Source organism: Mizuhopecten yessoensis, unplaced genomic scaffold (assembly GCF_002113885.1).
Source record: "Mizuhopecten yessoensis strain PY_sf001 unplaced genomic scaffold, ASM211388v2 scaffold10603, whole genome shotgun sequence".
NCBI classification, from domain to species: Eukaryota; Metazoa; Mollusca; class Bivalvia; order Pectinida; family Pectinidae; genus Mizuhopecten; species Mizuhopecten yessoensis.
In genome coordinates, this window is record NW_018408629.1 from 167,339 (window position 1) to 187,083 (window position 19,745).

At 34.6% G+C, this 19,745-nt stretch overlaps 1 protein-coding gene across 1 annotated transcript; it reads left to right on the forward strand.

The window, feature by feature from the left end:
- Positions 1 to 1,817: 1,817 nt before the first annotated feature.
- Positions 1,818 to 13,481, forward strand: LOC110461298. Its single transcript, XM_021514721.1, has 9 exons — positions 1,818 to 1,833; positions 2,551 to 2,871; positions 3,097 to 3,348; positions 5,748 to 5,881; positions 6,135 to 6,466; positions 7,415 to 8,360; positions 9,084 to 9,120; positions 10,211 to 10,531; positions 11,143 to 13,481. The coding sequence occupies exons 1-9, from the start codon at positions 1,818 to 1,820 to the stop codon at positions 11,433 to 11,435; spliced, it is 2,652 nt and encodes an 883-aa protein (XP_021370396.1). The 3' UTR covers positions 11,436 to 13,481.
- The last annotated feature ends 6,264 nt before the right edge of the window (positions 13,482 to 19,745 follow it).

A 19,745-nucleotide genomic window follows, 5' to 3' on the forward strand; every position in this document is an offset into this window, starting at 1 on the left:
ATATACAATCTGACCTATATTTCCAAATTTGTAATGGTTTTCCTATTTGGCTATTACATGTATACACGATTTACTTCCTTGTTAAATTTAATAAAACATTTGCATTTGGAAGGAAGTCACAACCTTGTCCCATAAAAGCTTTCACCTAGATTAGCCTTTAAATTTGATGCAATAGCATTTACATAGGAGTGTGTTATTTTATATATTCAAAGTGATATAGGTGAGGGAAAACGATACATTAATACATTATGACAATTGTGACATCGACATGCAAAATATGTTACTATGTGGATAGTTTTGTGGTTCAGTGATAATCAGTTTAGAAATTCCAAACTTGCAAAAAAAAACATATTAATTTTTCAATTTACCATTGTATACGGATTTGAAGAATGCAACATGAAATGTACAGTCATATAATAAATAGTATGAAAACCTCGAATAATTACCGTTTCTATGTTAACATCCGAATGGAAATATCATTTATAAATCTCGTAATTGTTGCAACAAAGACATAACCTAAACTAGACACACTCTTCATAAAACTGTATTCAATGCTTGCATAATCAGAAAAAATCCAGATCTTCCATTATTTCAAAATACAGCAAAATAAGAAAATCAATGCGAATAATTTACATTTGTTGTCATTTATGCCGTTAATTTAGATATACAATATCTTATCTAAACTTATATATATATAGATATGAATTAATTGTAAAGCTAAATACTCACAAAAATAGTTCTAGAAAAATACATAATATTATATACAAATGCATACAAGTGAGTTAACACCAAAAATTCGACATTATCATATTGATGACAGAACCCTGCTCAGAAAGATAAAGAAAAATCCTATGGTTCAAATGGAGCATTAACTCTAAAATTTCAGTGACTTTCCGGAGCAGTCTGAAAAAAATATAGTCTTCTGTTTTTAAAAGTAAACAGTTTTTAAATACATATTATACAAATTATGAATATGAATGTAATAAATAGTGACGTGGGTGATATCGAAAGTGATATTGATTATGTGTTTCAAATCCTCCTGGTTATTACCGGATATAACAACAGTCGAGAACTAACAACTTTGATTCCATTACAAATGCTTGTGTGCATCTCCTGTTCAAGTTCATGCTTTCAATGATATTTGGCAATCATACATATTTTACTTGTTTATTTAAACTTAAATCATTGCATCTGAAAAAGACACAACTTTCATGACCTAGTAATAATTCAATAAGCTTCTACCGTTATAAGCGTTTGCGTATAATGCAATAATCATCACGTGATAATATATTGCATGGAGATAAAAACAAAGCATTTAAGACGATAAAGATTCCTCATGCTCTTGAACGTGTATCAGATATTTCAAACATGTAGATAACATAGAATAATTCTAAGTACGTATGTGCATCAATTTACACGTTAAGTGGCAGGGTATTGTATATATGGTTTTAGTTTCTAGATCTAATTATATTGCAAAAGACTCAATTATTATGTGATTTTTATCGTGATGACTTTAACATAGTCATCATGATATCACACCAATTGACGTTTGTTTCAGTGCTAAATTGTTTGAGCTTTTGACGTCATGTAATGAAAGTTGATAAATGGCTCTGTATAATACAAAGTCTATTCATAGGTTTCCTGATATCAAGAGATTCATAATATAGCTTGTTTTAGATAGTACACATTTTTCTAGACTATTAGTTGGTTAGTTCAACAAATCATTTTGCATAGTCATGTTTATGCACATGTTCGTAGGTAATGAAATGTTTCTGAAGAAAGTGTGTTTATATATCTAATAAATATTGATGGCGAACATGGGGGTTCCATCTGGTAAGGTTGTCTGTTTATGATTTGCTATATACATATTTTTATCAGAAGAAGGGATATATTTGCTAGAACGGTACCAAACACATACACCTCTCATTGATCAGTGTATATAATAATAATCCAGAATTACTTGCGTCTACAATTATAACTGTTAAAATCGAAAAATGTCATTGAAATATAATAAAAAGTTTTGGTCGAATACTTTTTTGTTAGATTTGGCCATACCAAAAATTAAAACATACTTTTTTTTATAGTTTCCCCAGTAGTAGCATTCCTGACAATCTTAGTTACATATTTGGTTCTCTTTTCCAACACTTGTTCTAAGTTTCGTGAATATTTAGACAGACAAACAGAAAACTTGAATAACCGTCAGTTTCCATTTAAGAGGTTTCAATCTACGTTTCATTCACACTGTTAAGTTACCGCCATGACCAGATTTCAGTCTTCGGTATATCCGTTTTTACAATAAATGAAGACTGGTTATCATCATAGAACATATATGACATAAGTTATTATTATGTAAGCTCATATATTTGACGGTAGACCTAAAGACGAAAATTGCATTCGGTGCAGAAAGAAATTTTCCCTTTGGAACCTATGTCAGGGTTATGTATCTTAATTCTTCGACATTGAAACGTTTTTATTTGATTGTTCTTGTCTTTTTAAAACTTCTTTTTATTAATCGAATATGTGTAAATATTTTAATAATTTCCTTTACAGGAACACATGCGTATATAAAGTACGTAGCGTTGTTTAAGGGATTAAAGGAGAGATACCGGCACATACGCGTAGTCTTCACCGGTCGAGAGGGTGCCGGGAAGACGACCCTCTGTGGCCGGGTCAAGAACGAAGATGTCGACATAAAGTTGCGTAAGGCAACTGAGGGAGCTGTTTATCACCCTGCATGGTTCTTCATTGACTGGAAATCCAAAGAATGGGGGTGTAATGCTGACCAATCGCCTACGAGTGTGATTACGACACGTATGGGTGCATTGGTGAAAAACTTAGAATCATTAGAAAGAGAAGCTGGTTTACAAGCAGGTAATTTACGGATACTTTACATAAAGTCAATGGATAAAACAGTATGTAATCAATGACATATATTATGCATCCTGTAGTTTATATTGATTCCATTTTAACTGACTTCACAATGGAAACGTTTCTTTATGTCGTACAAAATATATTACATATAACTTAACCAAGTAAACAAATAAAAAACGATCTTCATTGAGATTTGTTCTCATGTTTCATTGTATGCAATTATAGGGTCCCAAGACGGCTCATTCGGATTACCTTTGTCAGAAAACCTTGCAGCAGACGCATATAAAACATACCGCGAATCGTTGGAAGTCAAATCAGCTTCATTTGAGGCAAAAGCTGATGGAGCGTTTCTATCTCTGTGGGATATGGGTGGACACACGTCATTTCAAGCTTCACACAATGTGTTCATATCATCACATGGTGTATACCTTCTAGTCTTCAGGCTGACAGACTTTCTCAAAGACAAGTTGGAAACTGGTAAGTAAATGAACGATCCAATTTTCCTCCTTTCAATGCATATTCAAAAGTTCAAAGATACCTTAACACCATTAATCTTGCAAATAACAAATAAATGTCAATCGACTTGTTTTCCCGTTTATAAAAAAAAATAAAAAATACTAGTATCTTATCATCATCAAGAATGAGGCCAGCCTTTAAAACATCGGTGGAGAGAGAAACGAAGACTATAAATAAAAACTGATTTGTAGATATAAAAACACAGCATAATATTTAACAACAGGTGGTAACAAGGACAAAAAAGAATCTCTGAATTCTATTTGTTTATATTGACGAAAATGTAGAACTGTGAGGGTACAGTAAAAAGATGGATACATTTTTTTAGATTGTTAGGGTGTGGAATGAAAATGTATATCTTTAGTATTGTATATATAAATGATAATATTGTGTAGTGTACATTGTAATCATACTTTAATCATACATCTTATTTGAACATTATTGCGATGAATTACACGGTAAGGTAATGAAGCGGTGTCTTTGAAAAAATTGAAGGATAAGTGTTGATTTTGTTTCGTTAGTTTGATTTAATAACAATGTTGAATGATTTACTGTAATGTTTAGCTTTGGTTGGTTAGTTGACACCTCCGGGTATAGCAGATGTAATCAGAGAAAAGAAGAAAAATCTAATACGAAGCAAATGCCTGACCCTTGGCCATGATGAACATCTAAGCGTGTTCTGATTGACAAGCGTCAATGAAAAATATGAAAAAGTACAGAAAGCGAGGTTGCAATCCTTTTGCATCCCATTTCTATATTTTTTGGGGAAAAGTGTACAGATAGAAATCAGACTACGGTGTTCTATGGACATTGCAATTGCTCCAGTAAGAATATAGATTTGGCGTGAAAAAAGAAACTCTGATTCCAGGGATGGAACTGATGAACAGCCAGTCTAAGATTATAATCAATTTGAGTTCCTTTGCTACAGGAAGTTACAGTATATCCTTGATAGGGCTATGCTAAAATGCTTATTTTGTTTACATTTTACGGGTTAGGCTGTGTTTGAAACTAGCTGTGCATGAATATTTTCTTGATAAATTAATCAGATTTAGATCAACATGAATATATTAGTATCTTATATTATTATACATTGCAGTAGGAGCTACATGTAACTTGCAAAAAACAATATGTTACCAAAAACGAACGTATCGTGGGTAATATACTGAAATAAAAAATCGAGTTAACGTTTGTCAAACGTCATTCCACAGGAGAGATTCCCTAATCAGGCAAATAACACTGTAACCACACATTAGCTTTTATTTGTATACATAACGCATCAAACGGGAAAATCATTTCTGAGACAGAAAAGTTATATTTTTAATTTATTGATATACATATGTTAATCAGTTTTACTTTTATGATCTCTACTTTATGATAATTGACGGTATCTACACATCACATGTTATATTATCTTTTTCGTTACCTCTTCAACTTTTATTACTTTAAACCCTTTAATATTTTAATTATTTACACATACCGTGCTAATGCTTTTAAACATATTCATTTTTATCTGATTTTATCTACGCTACTCGCATCATGTCTGTTTAAAAAACAAAATCACAATGGCCCTAAATGACCATAGTTGTTTAGTTCAGTCTTTTCTGTTTTCTTGCCAAAGTGATTTTCGCTAGCGCTAAATTAACTGAATAATCCAATAGCATAGACGTGTATCTGTAATTGTCTTTGTTACATAAACGGAACTTTTGATGAAATATTAAAAATAGATACCGAAATTTGGAGGTTGTGTTTCTTTTGCGTGTCAGTATATATATATAATCACGAGCATGCAACTTAAGCGTTAACTCTTAGTTAACACATGCTTATTTAATATAATTCCTATATATGGGGAAAATATTTCGACGCAATTCAACCAGAGACCCATGCAATCGATTTCTTTGACACCTAGAACACTCCGTACCAGCCCAGGTACTCTTTAAATTCTGTGGATTCTTAATCTGCAATATGCTGTTCTGACAATTCTCATTTATAATCTTTTCCGAGCCGTAGCTTTTATTCCGTAAAAGATACTTAACGCATTATGTAATTTGAAAATAAACAGTCATTTATTACATTTTCAAGTTCTTAACATAAATGGGATGCATTCCCCCTCTCCTTCTGTTCCTATAACAAACAAACAAACGTTGAAATTAAACTTATTTTTAGACCCTCCTTCGAACTAAAGAAATTATTCTGGTCGGAAATAACACATATGTCGTATTTAAGTTGGAGGTGTATACACTAGTTTTTAACTCTTTGCCTATAGAGATGAATGGTATATGTTTAAATAAAAAAAACATATATGTATCCGTATTTCCAATAGACACCTTTGCTTTTTAATAATCATGAATTTTTTTTGAGTCCAGATAGACTAAAGAAATGGATCCGATTGATTGGCACATTTTCGTCAGTTGAACTCAATGCGCCAAAATTGAAGCCACATGATCCTCCACTTATTTTCGTCGGTACCTTCCTGGATGAGTTTAAGAGAACGACTACGGTAAAAATGATAAATATTGATTGTGCATGGAACACATTCCCAATATTATCATAAAACAATAATGACAAACGAATGTTTAATTATATACAGATATTTTGCTAAGATAAAAATAAATGTATTTTTGTACACATTGTATGCTGCTCTGATACAAATTAATTGTCCTTGAGTGCTTCTCTACCTTGACAAACTCATATGCTTTTGTTTTTAATACAAAAAAATAAAAACTAAGATATTGTATTTATTACCATTCCAGGACTATGCTCAACTGGTAGAGACAATAAGGTCCAGCATTGCAAAATTCCCCGAACTTTCAGCTCACAAATTCGTCAAGTTCTGTACAGCCGATAACAGCCTTGGAAAGGACGACACAGAACTGAAAAAACTGCGAGGTTTAATTACAGACGCAGCTAATCATCAAGATCAGTGGGACAGAGAGCTCCCGACCAGATGGTTAAAGCTGGAGATGGACTTACTAAAAGCCAGAGAAGAAGGAATCAGGATACTCACTTTAGCGACGGTCATTGAAGTGAACAAAAAGTCTGTAGCCCCTTTAACAGACGAGGAGGAAATGAAACTGGCACTAGAGTTAGTATGTCTTCAAAGGTGTTACGTAGACAGATATCGTAATGGTTAACATAGCATTGGTATCATCGTTTAATGAACAGTTATGTGTTTGGTGTTATCAATTCTTATTCGTATTTTTGTACGAAGAAAAAAGAACATATCTTTATGGCTCCAACTTTGTTTTCCACATGATTTAAATGTTGTGACAGTTTTAATAAAAGTGTTCGTGTATATTTTAAGGAATAATACATAGTGCATTGTTAACCATTTTGAGAACAAGAAAACAGACACATATCGAAACTGAGGAAGGTATTTAAAAAATGAACACATTGTTGTCAGATTTCAATATCTATTTTTTCTAAATTCTATTGTATTTGTGTCCTTATAAAAAATGCTCTTTTAAGGACTAATGGAGTTATTTAAACTGACTATAACGACAATTATGACAGACCATAGCATGAGATACAGTGCTAACAATGCTTGTATCCTATTTTTCCCCAAATCCACCTGCTTCAGATACGTCTGTTACAATGACAACTCAGAAATATCGAAATATCAAACTGTCAACAGAAGTTTTATTAACAGAAAATTCATTACTCGGCAGTATTGTGTATTTATTTTATAAAACTACACTTTTCACTATGGATTGTTCCAGTTGACACAATACAATACATTCAAAAACAGCTGGAAACTATTTTATCCATTCATTTATTGTTTGTCTTTCTTGAATATGAATAATTGAATTGAAACAAAAATATCAATTCAGTATGATTATGAAATATCGAAGGTGGATGTGATACGATTTTTTGATGCTAATAACACCATTTGAAGTTGAATGTAGATTTCAAAACTATCTTAACATCTATTAGACCAGGGTTTATTTTTTGAGGGGGAGGGGGGTAAACGATTTGGTCATGTAACTAAATACAAGTTACATGTATGTATAATACCTTTATTTATTTTGTGTAGGTACATGCATTGTACAAGGTCTGTTATTTATTTTCGGGAGTTTGGCTTCATTATCAACGACCCCCAGTGGCTTGCTGATTTTTTCAGCATCTTGATAACCGACGACCAGTTTCTCCCAAAAGACGACCTTCTGCTCATCCGAGATTTAGAGCTGTACACGATAAAGGGCGAGTTGACCCACGAGTTGATCGATGGTCTTCTCAGCCTGAAAAAGAACGAACATTTCCGTCCTCATAAGTCCCATCTCCTGGCTCTGATGGAAAAGTTCGGGCTGATAGTAAGAATACTGATGTCTGGAACCACTACAGAAAATGCACAGTTCAGTGAAACGTACACCATTCCGAGCAAACTTGTGGAACTGCAAAACGTTGACGGTATAACAGAGAAGGTCCAACAAAGCAATCTCTTTGTCTCTAAAACCTTATGCTTCGTGTTCAAAGATGTTTCAATACCAGATGAACTGTTTCACAGAATCTTTGCCCAGGTCATGAGGACGTACAAAGCAACGTCACTGTCAATGCAAGGTTTCGCGGACGCAGCTGAACGTGATCAGACGACGACAGGCAATACAACTTGTCTATATTCGGGTTTTGGGTGTTTCGAGGTCGACGACCTTTGCAGGGTGATCGTGTCAATGCACGCAGTAAGGTCAACAATCGCCATGACTGTGATCAGTCTGAGAGGGACCAATCTTCCCGCAGATACCGGACCATGTATTAGGCTAAAAATCGAACAGATTCTACGAGACACGTTGCAAATGAGTAACCAGCTACACTTCCAGTTCGCACACCAGTTGCACTGCAACTTCCACCTGAGTCCATACGACACCCCAGTACAACTTTGCGGCATCATCCACTCAGAGAGCGGCGTGCCCTGTAAAGGTGTAGAATGCCGAGGACAACATCGACTAACAAAATCGGACACCACTTTTTGGGACATCGAGCAGGTAACATGCTTATATTTATAATTCGCATATCGTTTTAAAATAAACTGTAGCAGCACTGGGTGACACAAATACATAATTGCCAGTATGCACTACTGTCCGTTATAAGTAATTCTTAAAAGGACGCAATCCGCAAAAATACGTTAGGTTGCGATGTATTTCGCAGAGTTATAGTCGTTCAATTTGAATGTTGAAAAAACAGAACGAAAAAAAGAGACACATCAGGAGGCTAACTCAAAATGTTTCCATTGTAAAAGTCTGCATTTTAACGCAGTTGACATCCGGGATCAACAAATGCACAGCATCAAATCAAAAATAATGTCCAATTGACGTATAGCAAAGACTTTGATTGTGTACGTTGAAACTTATAGATGTAGTTGCTTCATTTTTCATTTAGAAAAATGAATAGCTAAAGTGGAAAATAGTGAAACTGTTCTTCTCTATTATACATGTAGCTGAAATGCATTAAACTTTTAAGCTGTCACTAAATCATAATTATGAAACCAGTATTTCGTGAGCGATAAAATAGATATTTGTTTCCTCTAGAAATTCACTATTGGTCTTAATCTTCCTTTGCAAGTATTATACATGTAGAAAGGTGACTACAGGTAAACGAATGCATTCATTATTTTCGAAGTTTGTTTTAGATATTTTAACCATGCACAAATTATGACGGTTAAAAGTGCAAAAGAAATATTTATTCTTGATAACGTTTGTGTTTTTTAGCACTTAGCGACGGTTGAAGGCATAGAAAACGTCGCAGGTAAGGACGAATTCAAACTTTGTCTGTAAATGATCAAAGAGTAAGAAGTAAACCGATTCAATGTATGAGTGTAATAATTGCCTCGTTGGAATTTGAAAATAACTTTGGAATATTTCAGTTTATACTTGTATGTATACGATTGATATTTGTCTAGCCCAGCGGATTGAATAGATTTGATAGAAATTCTGCCGTTTCATATGTGAATCAATGAAGTGAGTGAAGTGTTTAATCATATATGGGATGTATTGCTGTGAGCATGGAATTATATTGGATATCTTCTAAATATAGTGTGGATATTTCTACTTCACAAGGTGTTATAAATGGTCAATATCAGGACAATATATATCATGTTTTAAACATTGCTTCACCTTCAATAGCATCAGTATACAAATAACAGGTGTACGAAACACTGTCCGTAAGTCGAGATTACTACTTCTTAAAATATTGGCTTGGGGGATAATATATTAAGATACTGCTACCCCGATACTAGGTATGTTTCCGAACTGGAGACCGAGGGAAACGGGCCTAGTCTAATACAATCTATAACCTGTAACTGAGCGAGATCGGGTTATCTCAGTCGAGGGTTAAGATTCTGTAACAAAATCCCAACCGAGGCGGAAGCCCGATCGAAATAAGGTAAATTTCTAATGCACAACCAACGATTTTAACGCCCATATGGAGATCACTTGTTATGTATATTTTAAAATGCTCTCTATACTCTATTCCATTGTACAACATTTTGTTTCTACCGAAGAACAAAATACGCTTAGTTACAGTTGTTGTCAACTTTTATAAATGTTTTAAAGATTCCTGCCTTCCTTGACCCAATATTTTGATAAAGATCAACTCGTTCAAAATCATAATATACATTTCCCTAATCTTCGCAGCATGTAAACATAAATTGGAAAAGTCTCGTTGTACATATTTGTGACAAATACTTGTCGCATGAAGTTGTATATTTGACTTCAACCTATCGAATAGGTGATTGAGTGACACTAATGTAAACAATGAGAACTTCAATTGTTATCTTTGCAAAGACGTTCACACATTGCAATACATCTTACTATTAGTTGTCCTGTGATTGGTTTAGAAACGACGGAGGGTGACGCAAACATGTCTAACAGAAGGCCGACGCCCAGGGAACTTGGTCGGTTGTCCCGTCTGGTCGACGCATCCAGATGTGAATGCCTTTTCATTCAGCTTGGTCTTCCTTACCCAGAGATCCAGACAACCAAATGGGAGTCACAAAGCTTGGCAGGAATCACTCTGATTACAAAGATGTTTCTCAAATGGACAAACATTTACCCGAATAAGACGTTCCAGGACATCCAGCGAGCTATGACGGAGGCTGAGATGGCAGCTGACCGTATCAACGAAGTGTTAGAAACTGACGAGGAATCACAAGATCAAGGTAAGAGGAAGAATTACCCTGCACATAATAAAAAACACGACATATGCAAACTTAAACTACGTATTGTGATACAGCATATGTATGTTTCTATGGTTTTTAAGGAATGTTTTCTATTTTGTTCCGGTCGTTTAGTGCTTTCCTCTTGAATTCGGGTGAAAACAAAACCCTCTTACATTTTTTACGATATTTTCTGTGAACGCTAGGCATTTATTCCATAAATAAGGCTAACCAGTTGTTACAATTTTCGTCTTTAAAACGTATGAATATGTGGTTCAATAAAAGTCACAGCCTGAATTTTTGCATAAGCCTTGATTAATTGCACCAACTACTTTTTTGACATCATACATAGTATTTCATTCGTGAAAAGTTTGCACACATGTATGTTAATCATATCTAATTATTTATAATAATGATTCTTTGTATTAACTGATCAATCGTTAATCTTACATGAGGAAATGAGGAGGAAAAGACTGTAAATGTTCGCTGTAGGTTAATCTTTTCATAAATACATTTCAGTACCTTGCAGGTATATGTAGAATTTTCTGTAATCAGTTGTTTTTAAACTATTCCACAGGGAATATGACTTAAAGGAAAAAATATTGTGCTTGCAGATACAGTTCCAAGCGATGTCTGGAATAGAACCCCATCTGATGCTGAGATAAAGAAAATCGTCACCAATGTTGGCAGTGCTTTCTTTAACCTGTGCCTGGAACTCGGATTGTCACCTCCAATAATAGAGCAGCATGAACTTGGTCACCCTGTCACCTTCCAGGCAAGGATGAGTGCTCTCTTCCGGTATTGGATAGAAAGATTCCAGACGAAGGCAACCATTGGCAGGCTGTTGTCAGCGATGAAGGTTTGTCGGATGGACTGGCATACAACAGCACAGATTTGGTCACCATGATTAGGAAGGACAATATGAACGTGTGAAATAAGTTCATGTCACTCTGGACATTCACACACCTTCCGTCACACATGTACATATATAAGATAGGATTAATGTTATCACAAGTTCACTGACACTTTATAATTAACTAAAAAAAAAAAATGTTATTGGAACCAGAAAAAAAAACGTAGAAATGATACTAATGACAAAGCATTAATATTTAACAGTTCAGACAACCCGTTAGGACAAAACAAAGGTGTCTATCATATGTGTGTGTGATTTACTCAATGTTAATGGTGAATTTTCTAAAATAGAATTAAAATCAATCTCCGATGAAGATTTTAGTATTCTGGATATCTTTATATATTGCTTTGTCATAGTGCATAGACCATTCATATTCATGGGTAAAATATATAAAGCTGAAAATATCTTTCTATCAGGACTGCAGTTAATTAGAATGGTTAATATAGTGCGGTTGTTATGCCATCCTGAGATAATCGCGAGAATAAACTTTCAACGAAATATAGGCGCTGTAAAATATATATCATTACATCATAACAATATATTATTGGGGTCTTTTTGGCACCGAGGTGATGGCATATCAGCATTTGGTTTGATTTTTATATTTACTTTAATATTGAGCATGTATGCACGATTTTCCTGAGAGATATTTGTATATATTTATTGATTTGTGTTTTCAATTTTCAAGTATATTTAGAGGTCAAATACTGAGTGATTCTGACACTGTTTATTTGCATTATCAGTTCTGAATACATGTCGCATGCTTAGAATATTTCACGCGTGAAATCTTCCATTTTATTACAGCAGATTTGTATTTACCATTTTCCCGTAATCGGAGTTTACATTTTTTGTCATATGAATATCTAGACATAGCGTTGTACACTGTAAATGACCTTTTTGATGCTCCTTACATGGTGTAATGCCCCTTTGTACATTTAAAAAAAATATTGATTTGTTTTGAAATAATTTTGAAGATTGAGAGAGTTTCCGATCCCTTTACAATGGGTTTGTGAAAGGGTACAATCAGAAAAGCAGATTTGAACGTATTCAGACATTTAGTCAAATATAAAATAGTATGTTATCGCCCCATCCTACAGTATAATGCACTTTTCTGAGTAATTAAGCATCTATTTGTGTTAAGTGTCAAGATTCGACAATATTCTGTTAATGTTGTTGAACGAATGATTGAGAAGAATATTCTTTAAACGACCTTTTCTTTTACAGTGAGACTAGATGTACGCTAACTATTCAAGATAAGAGCAAATGTTGTAATATCTTCCCGTAGATCTTTCTTTTCACAGGTAATTACGATGTAACAAAATGAATTAAATCCGTACACAACCAACATAATTACGGGCTGAAATACGTACAGCCGGTCGCTGCTAAATGCTCTTGATCACGATTTTGGTGTTCTCACGCAAAAATATCCCTGTTCAAAGCAATAAATACTCTTTGCTTCTAATGTTGCATCGGATATTTACATATAGATATCATTGTACGTTACATGGCGTTTATAACCACATATTGGATTACGATTCTTAACGAAAACTTCTTCGATTACGATTGATAAAAAACGCTTGTTGGATTGCGATGTAGGGCAAATTGAGATGTAGGGCAAACATTTGTTGGATTACGATGTAGAACAAAAATTTGTTGGATAACTATGTAGGGCAAACATTTGTTGGATTGCGATGTAGGACAAACATTTGTTGGATTGCGATGTAGGGCAAGCATTTGTTGGATTACGATGTAGAGCAAACTATTGTTGGATTACGATGCTTGACAAACACTTCTTTAATTACGATTGATAAAAAAACGCTTGTTGGATTACGATGTGCGACAAATACCTGTTTGTTTACAATGCCAAGGGTTAAATTTTGAGTTACAAACATATTTTTGTTTGACATGTATAAAGACACTTGTTTGACTAAGATGTTTGCCATTTTGTGATTTTTCATAATAAGAATATCTGCATATAATATACTTTGTATCCCATTTGTTTTTTTGTTTGCTGTCCGCTTTACTTAATAAATATAGAGTGAATTCTTTGTTTTATGAGTTTTGAGTGATGCGTATGATTTGGTATTCCAAAAAGCATAATCACACTGAACGGAAATCCCCCATCCCCCACCTCCAAACCACGCTCAAATGATATAGTACATAACAATTAAAAAAAACTATAACAAACAATGATTATCATTAAAAATAACTGGCATAGCTGTATCTAATGAATATTGTAAATGAAAGTGCTTTTTTATTGTTTGTTTCTAATAGTAACTGTACATTGACTTTGCGTTTCAAATGTAATTTGCTACCTTCTAGAAACAAAGTTTAACTTATTATTACTTTGATAAATACTTTTGCTTAAGTGTAGCGAATGGACTATGGTATTGTAACGGTGATATTTAAACGACTTAGTTTAATTCCTGATTGTGAAATGGAAACTGATAACGTCTTTTTGCAAACTGTGATATAACTTGAAGCGTGGGCATTACGGATAATCTGCTCCAACAAAATCTGTTTCTCAATAAATAGGGCTTGGTGGTTAAAATCAAGGTGATGCTAACTCATGCCCTTTGGTTAAAGGACATTGCGGCTTTATTTTATAATTCGACACACACCCTTCCTACGATGTGTCCGTTGAAACAGTGCCTGGGATATTCAAGGTCAAAGCCAAAAAAAGGTCAAATGGAGGTCATATGACCGGATTTTAGTAAGCAACACCTTTTTATGTTTGGTTTTGGTTTGGTTTTATTTTGCTAGACGTCCTATTAACATATAAGATTATTTAAGGAATGCTGTCCTGGTTGCCTTCGGCATGGTATGTTAGTAAGATAGCACTTTAAAGTCGGCATCAAATCCGCGCTATAATAGGAGGCAAATACACCAACATACCATGTCTGCACCACACATACACGCATTCATGCTTACATAACACATATGGAGGCACGTCCTTGAATGACATAAGCTGTTAATAGAACGTTAAACAATAGAAAACCAAACCAAACCAAACTATTCATGGAACAGCGGCTGCGATATACTCCGGAAATCACAATCAGACCGCCTGACAGACGCACGGCCGGACGGACGAAGCGAGAACTATATACGCCTAACTTCGGTCAAAGCAGGAATATAAAAGTAACTATAACCATATATACACCAACAAGAGTACCGCGGGGCGGAACAATATACGCACGTCGAATGCCATATAGTGTTATATACTTTCTTACATTGAAATAAGGTCTGCATCATTCTAAGAGTGGTTAGCTGACTTGCTGTAAAAAAAATGTATGAGAAAATCAAATACTGAAATGAACAAAGGACAATAACTTTTGCAAAAATTGTCGAATCAAAATTCTTTTACGGCAGACAAAACGTCATATCATGATTATGATGTATACCAAGTTTCAAAGAGATCCGTTGAAAAATGTAGAAGAAGATTGCCGGACAAAAATCAAATACTGAAATAAACAAAGGGCAATAACTTTTGCAACAATTGTCGAATCAAAATTCCTTTCAAGGAAACACAACATATCATGATTATTTATCCTACTAAGTTTCAAAGAAATCCATCAAAAAATGTAGGAGGAGATCTCAGGACAACAAATCAAATACTGAAATGAACAACGGGCAATAACTTTTGGAAAAAATTGTCGAATCAAATTTTGTTTAAGGGAGACACAACTTCATATCATGAGTATAATGTATTCTAAGTTTCAAAGAGATCGGTCGGTAAAAAGCAATAGGTAAACCTATGTCCGTCAACAACTAGAAAAGCACAATGCCAAGCAGAGACTCGTGACAAAAGCACTTAAGTTTAAATGGTACGACGGAAGGCGACTAGTAAACAACTACAGTATAATTTACAAGCAGTTATCTGGAATGTCAAATATCAAATAAATGATCCATTCAAACAAATACTTGAATTAATTCATATTTAAATGGTTTTAATATAAAAAACATATGGATAACCTGTTCATGACGAGACAATGTTAATGTTTTCAGATTACATGTTAGCGGTCACATTATGAACTAGACAACCTCTACTAATCTCATTAAATGTGTTGGCCTTTAAATGAAGTCTTAAATCACATCAAACTTTCTACATGGTAGTATGTAGTAAAAATGTAAATTATTGTGTCCAAGGGGGATTTTAGAAAATGACACATAGTGGAGTTCTTTAAAAGTAAAACGCAATCGTTACTCCCACCCCTGATCCCATCGGCTATCAAAAGTTTTAAAATTTATAATAAAATATAATTTTGAAAGAGACATTATATATAAATGGACGATTCAACTGTTATCTTTCCTGGTTTTCCCTAGATAGCTTCAACTCATATGAAGAGTACAGGACGAAAAATCCCAGTTATACACTGTAGTCTTCATGAATAATAAACTAGATCGAATATCACTCTAACGGAGATCCATAGAATATGGAGGGTACTGAAATCACAAGAAGATGCAAATTACCTTTAATGTGATATTTTAGACAGTACGAGGGTGATTTCTGTTCTTCTGAAAATCCATCCCCCCTGCAGGTCGGGGATTGAAAAAAGAATATATCTGATGTTACATACTGCATGTTTTGTAAGTAGCGACTAATGTGGGAATCCCCTGCAGAATTGGGGATTTGCTTTTGATAATGAATCTGCTGCACTCATTGCAACATTTAATATATTTGGCTTCTTCTCTACTCTGATCTCCCTTTTATTTCCAAGCGCCTTCCTTTCTGGCTTTAATGGGTTCTGTACCCAGGCCGGGACATACCAAAGTCCTTCAAAATGGTAGTTGTTATTACCGGCTTAACGTTCAGCATTAAGGGTAATGGCAACACCTTGATCATCCGTTGTCAGTATAATGTTACCGGGCGGATGCTGGGTTGGGTGCCTTCGGCATGAAAAGTCGGTATCAGATCCGCGCTATTACAAGGAGGCAAATACTACAACATACCCTGTCTCCGGCACACATACACATATGCACGCATACACAACACACATGGAGGTGCGTCCTTAAATGACCTTGGCTGTTAATAGGACGTTAACTAAAATAAAACCAAACTAAACCAAACTTTCTGAAAATCAAACTTAATTCCATGTGGGCCGAGTTATGCCTTTGCAACACAAGGGCAGACCCAGTAAAGATATATAATATAAGAAATATTACATATTCAATTGTGAAATAAAATGAATTAAGTTTTAAAACATCGTGAAACACACCTTCATTCAAGTGGTACTAAATAATAATGAGTATATGCATTGTCGGATCGGTACAGAAAGTGAGTAAATATTTTAACCGAGCTCCCAGAGTCTTCTAATGAAAACAGACATCGGGGGATTAAATTACTAACAGTGGAAGTGATCAAAACTAGTGTTTCTACTGAGATATCATAAACACTTTACACAAGTTTAATCGTTAAAACGATTTTATTTTTGGTCTCTAGAAATAGAGTATATACATGCACCTAAAGTAATGTAAAGATCTTTGTAGATATATTTTTAAAGTAAAAGCAATTAAAAGTGATTTCCTGAAGGGCAGTTTGTTTTGTCGAATATGCATTTTCATGTCTTTTTTAACATCAAGGTTGTCTTTCGAAAACATCATTGATTATTGAAATGTAATTATTTATCTTTGCCAATACAAGTACTAGGTCGTCAGTTGTTCTTGTGGTGAGTTGCTTTTCACTCACTATCTTCTCTTCGTCATCATCTGGACAAAACACAGGAACGTTACTTAAATCTTTTTTCTAGTTTTCTTAAAACTACCTAACTTTCGAACAAGTAGCTGACGTCCTGACATAACAAATGAGCACAGCACAGACGCGGGGGAGTTTGAATTAATGCTTATAATGTGTTCGACAATTCATCCCCATATATATTTCAGTAAAACTAGCACGACCGCCGATTCTTTTTATATGACATGGACAAATATTGTTAACGTAGACCTTTAAAGATGCTTTCTCTATGAGGGATCAGTAAAAAAAACGCTCAATACTTAAGAGACGTTGTTAGATGCTCACAAGAGAAACATTTATAAATATATCAGCAGATCCACGTGTCTTTACCGTTTTTAATAAGTAGCAAGCGTAAAATACTCAATGACAGCAATCAAAACTTGAACCGTCAGGAAATGACTTCCTGAAGGGCCAAGAGCGATATATCAGTGTGAAAGACATAATTAGTATTTATTTCTGTGTGAAGACAAAATTAGTATTTTTTTAATTAGTGTAATTTCAATATCAAATTGAAAACCTGCATGTATTTTTTTAAACAAAAGCAAACGGATATCAAAACATATTGATCATTTTTTGAAAACATCACAAACAAAATAAATGCATAGTGGATTAATTGACGTTACTGGCTAAAACTATGCGATCTATTGACAAAAAACCTTCAATATCCAATAATGTTTAATTGAAATAGTTCATTCTTGTGGATATCAGTTAATGTACCGAAACACTGGTTTTATTGTTTTCTAATGTAAGTGGTGAATAGAGGACACTAAGCTGCCAAGGGATGAGATGGGGCGGGGTACAGTAGGGATTTGGGATTTTCAACAATAATCGCCTATTACGATATACATGCAGTAGTACACAGCGCCCCTATTGGTGGTGCTCCAATGTCTTCTAAGCGCACAATACCGAATAAACTACCCCATATTCTGCAGGTGGCATGTTCATTTCTTTTGCGACATACAGAGTTCTGGACAAAACACATATAACGAATATTTATAAGAGTACATCAATACAACAAAAATAATATATACAAATTGCTTCCTGTGAATTTACAGATATGTTTGAGTAAACGGAAACAAAACGCAAGCAATAATTCTGCATGTTACTATCTTTTTGTATATGCCGTTTATATGTAATGAGGTTTAAATTGTATATATGATATTGTATTTTAACAAATGATGTCAGATGTTCTTGTTTTGTCATATTCGAATTTGAATATTCCACCTACCACTGGTATCCTTACTAGTGACGTTTGTAACCTTATAATGAGTGTAGCTGGGCCAATTATAATGAGAGTCAGAGGAGATCGTGATCGTTATTTCTATAGAATTGAGACCTCTCCCGATATGTTTTATTGATGGGGACTGTAAGAGACAGTTAGGAATTGTGTGTATATCAGGAATCTATTTCGTCTACGGAAACATTGTGAAACAGGCAACAGTTAACACTTTAACATAGTGGAGATCGAACTGACAATAAGAAAGTCACTGATATACCAGCTGGTGGAGGGAAAGTCTATTTATTATCTCTGGTTAGAATTATACGACACTAAAAATACGTCAGCAACTGTTGTTATGTCATAATTATGCAAGAGTAGTTTAAGAATGATTTAGAAAAATATTGCACTTCATTGTGAGAGCCAAACACTATAATGTTCATGTATCGAGAACAATGTTTATGGACTATATACCGTGCCAAGGAGCTTGGTTTGGATCGGTTTTATAGGGTTTAACGGCCTATCAACATTTAAGGTCATTTCAGGACGAGCCTCCATGTGTGTATGTGTGCTAGAGGTGGGATATGTTGGTGCATTTGCTGCAAAGTGATAGCGGGGCTCTAATGCCGACTTTATAGTGTTATCTTACTGAAATATCATGCCAAAGGCACCAAGCACAGCATTTCGCCCGGTCACGTTATACTGACAAGGTTAACCAGTTGTTGCCATTCCCCTTAATGCCGAACGTTTAGAAGGGGAATAACAACTTCCATTTTGAAGGACTGTGGTATGTCGCAACCTTTGGGGACAAAATCCATTGTCTTCCTCTCATGGGCGAACGGTCAACAATAATGCCAAAAGTGAGGTGTTGCTAAGGAAGGTGCCATTAACAGCTGAGTTTATTTAAGGACGGGTCATTTGTTTATAGATCATTGGGACTGCAACATGAACATCAACATAAGCAAGAACATTATGAATGCCGGCACTTATCCTCGGGGGAATTCGCTTTCTGGACGGTTATATATAGGATCCAGAGTTGTACTAAATAGAACAGACAATCAAATCTATATTTTGCGTCCATGTACTACGGCAAACGTACGTAACAATGTTATGTTAGCGCTTTTCGCTGTAAACATTGCGCTAATTGAAGTCTCTGTAAAATGGTAAAAATCATATTGCTTAAATTATGAGAGTACTAATTCACCAATGCGCTAATTTGTTAAAATTCGATAACACGCTAATTGTTTTGTCCGTTAAAATAACTACACTTACAGTAATTGGAAACCTATGAAATGGTGTGTATTCTTCATTTTATAGTTTCGTGTGTTTCGCAACGTGTCATGCTACTGAGCTTATGTAT

Excerpts from the sequence above, each read along its gene's own strand:
- LOC110461298 (XM_021514721.1), top strand. Across the intron at positions 3,349-5,747 it reads CAAAGACAAGTTGGAAACTG|ATAGACTAAAGAAATGGATC; the intron begins GTAAGTAAATGA and ends TTTTGAGTCCAG. Across the intron at positions 6,467-7,414 it reads GAAATGAAACTGGCACTAGA|GTACATGCATTGTACAAGGT; the intron begins GTTAGTATGTCT and ends TATTTTGTGTAG.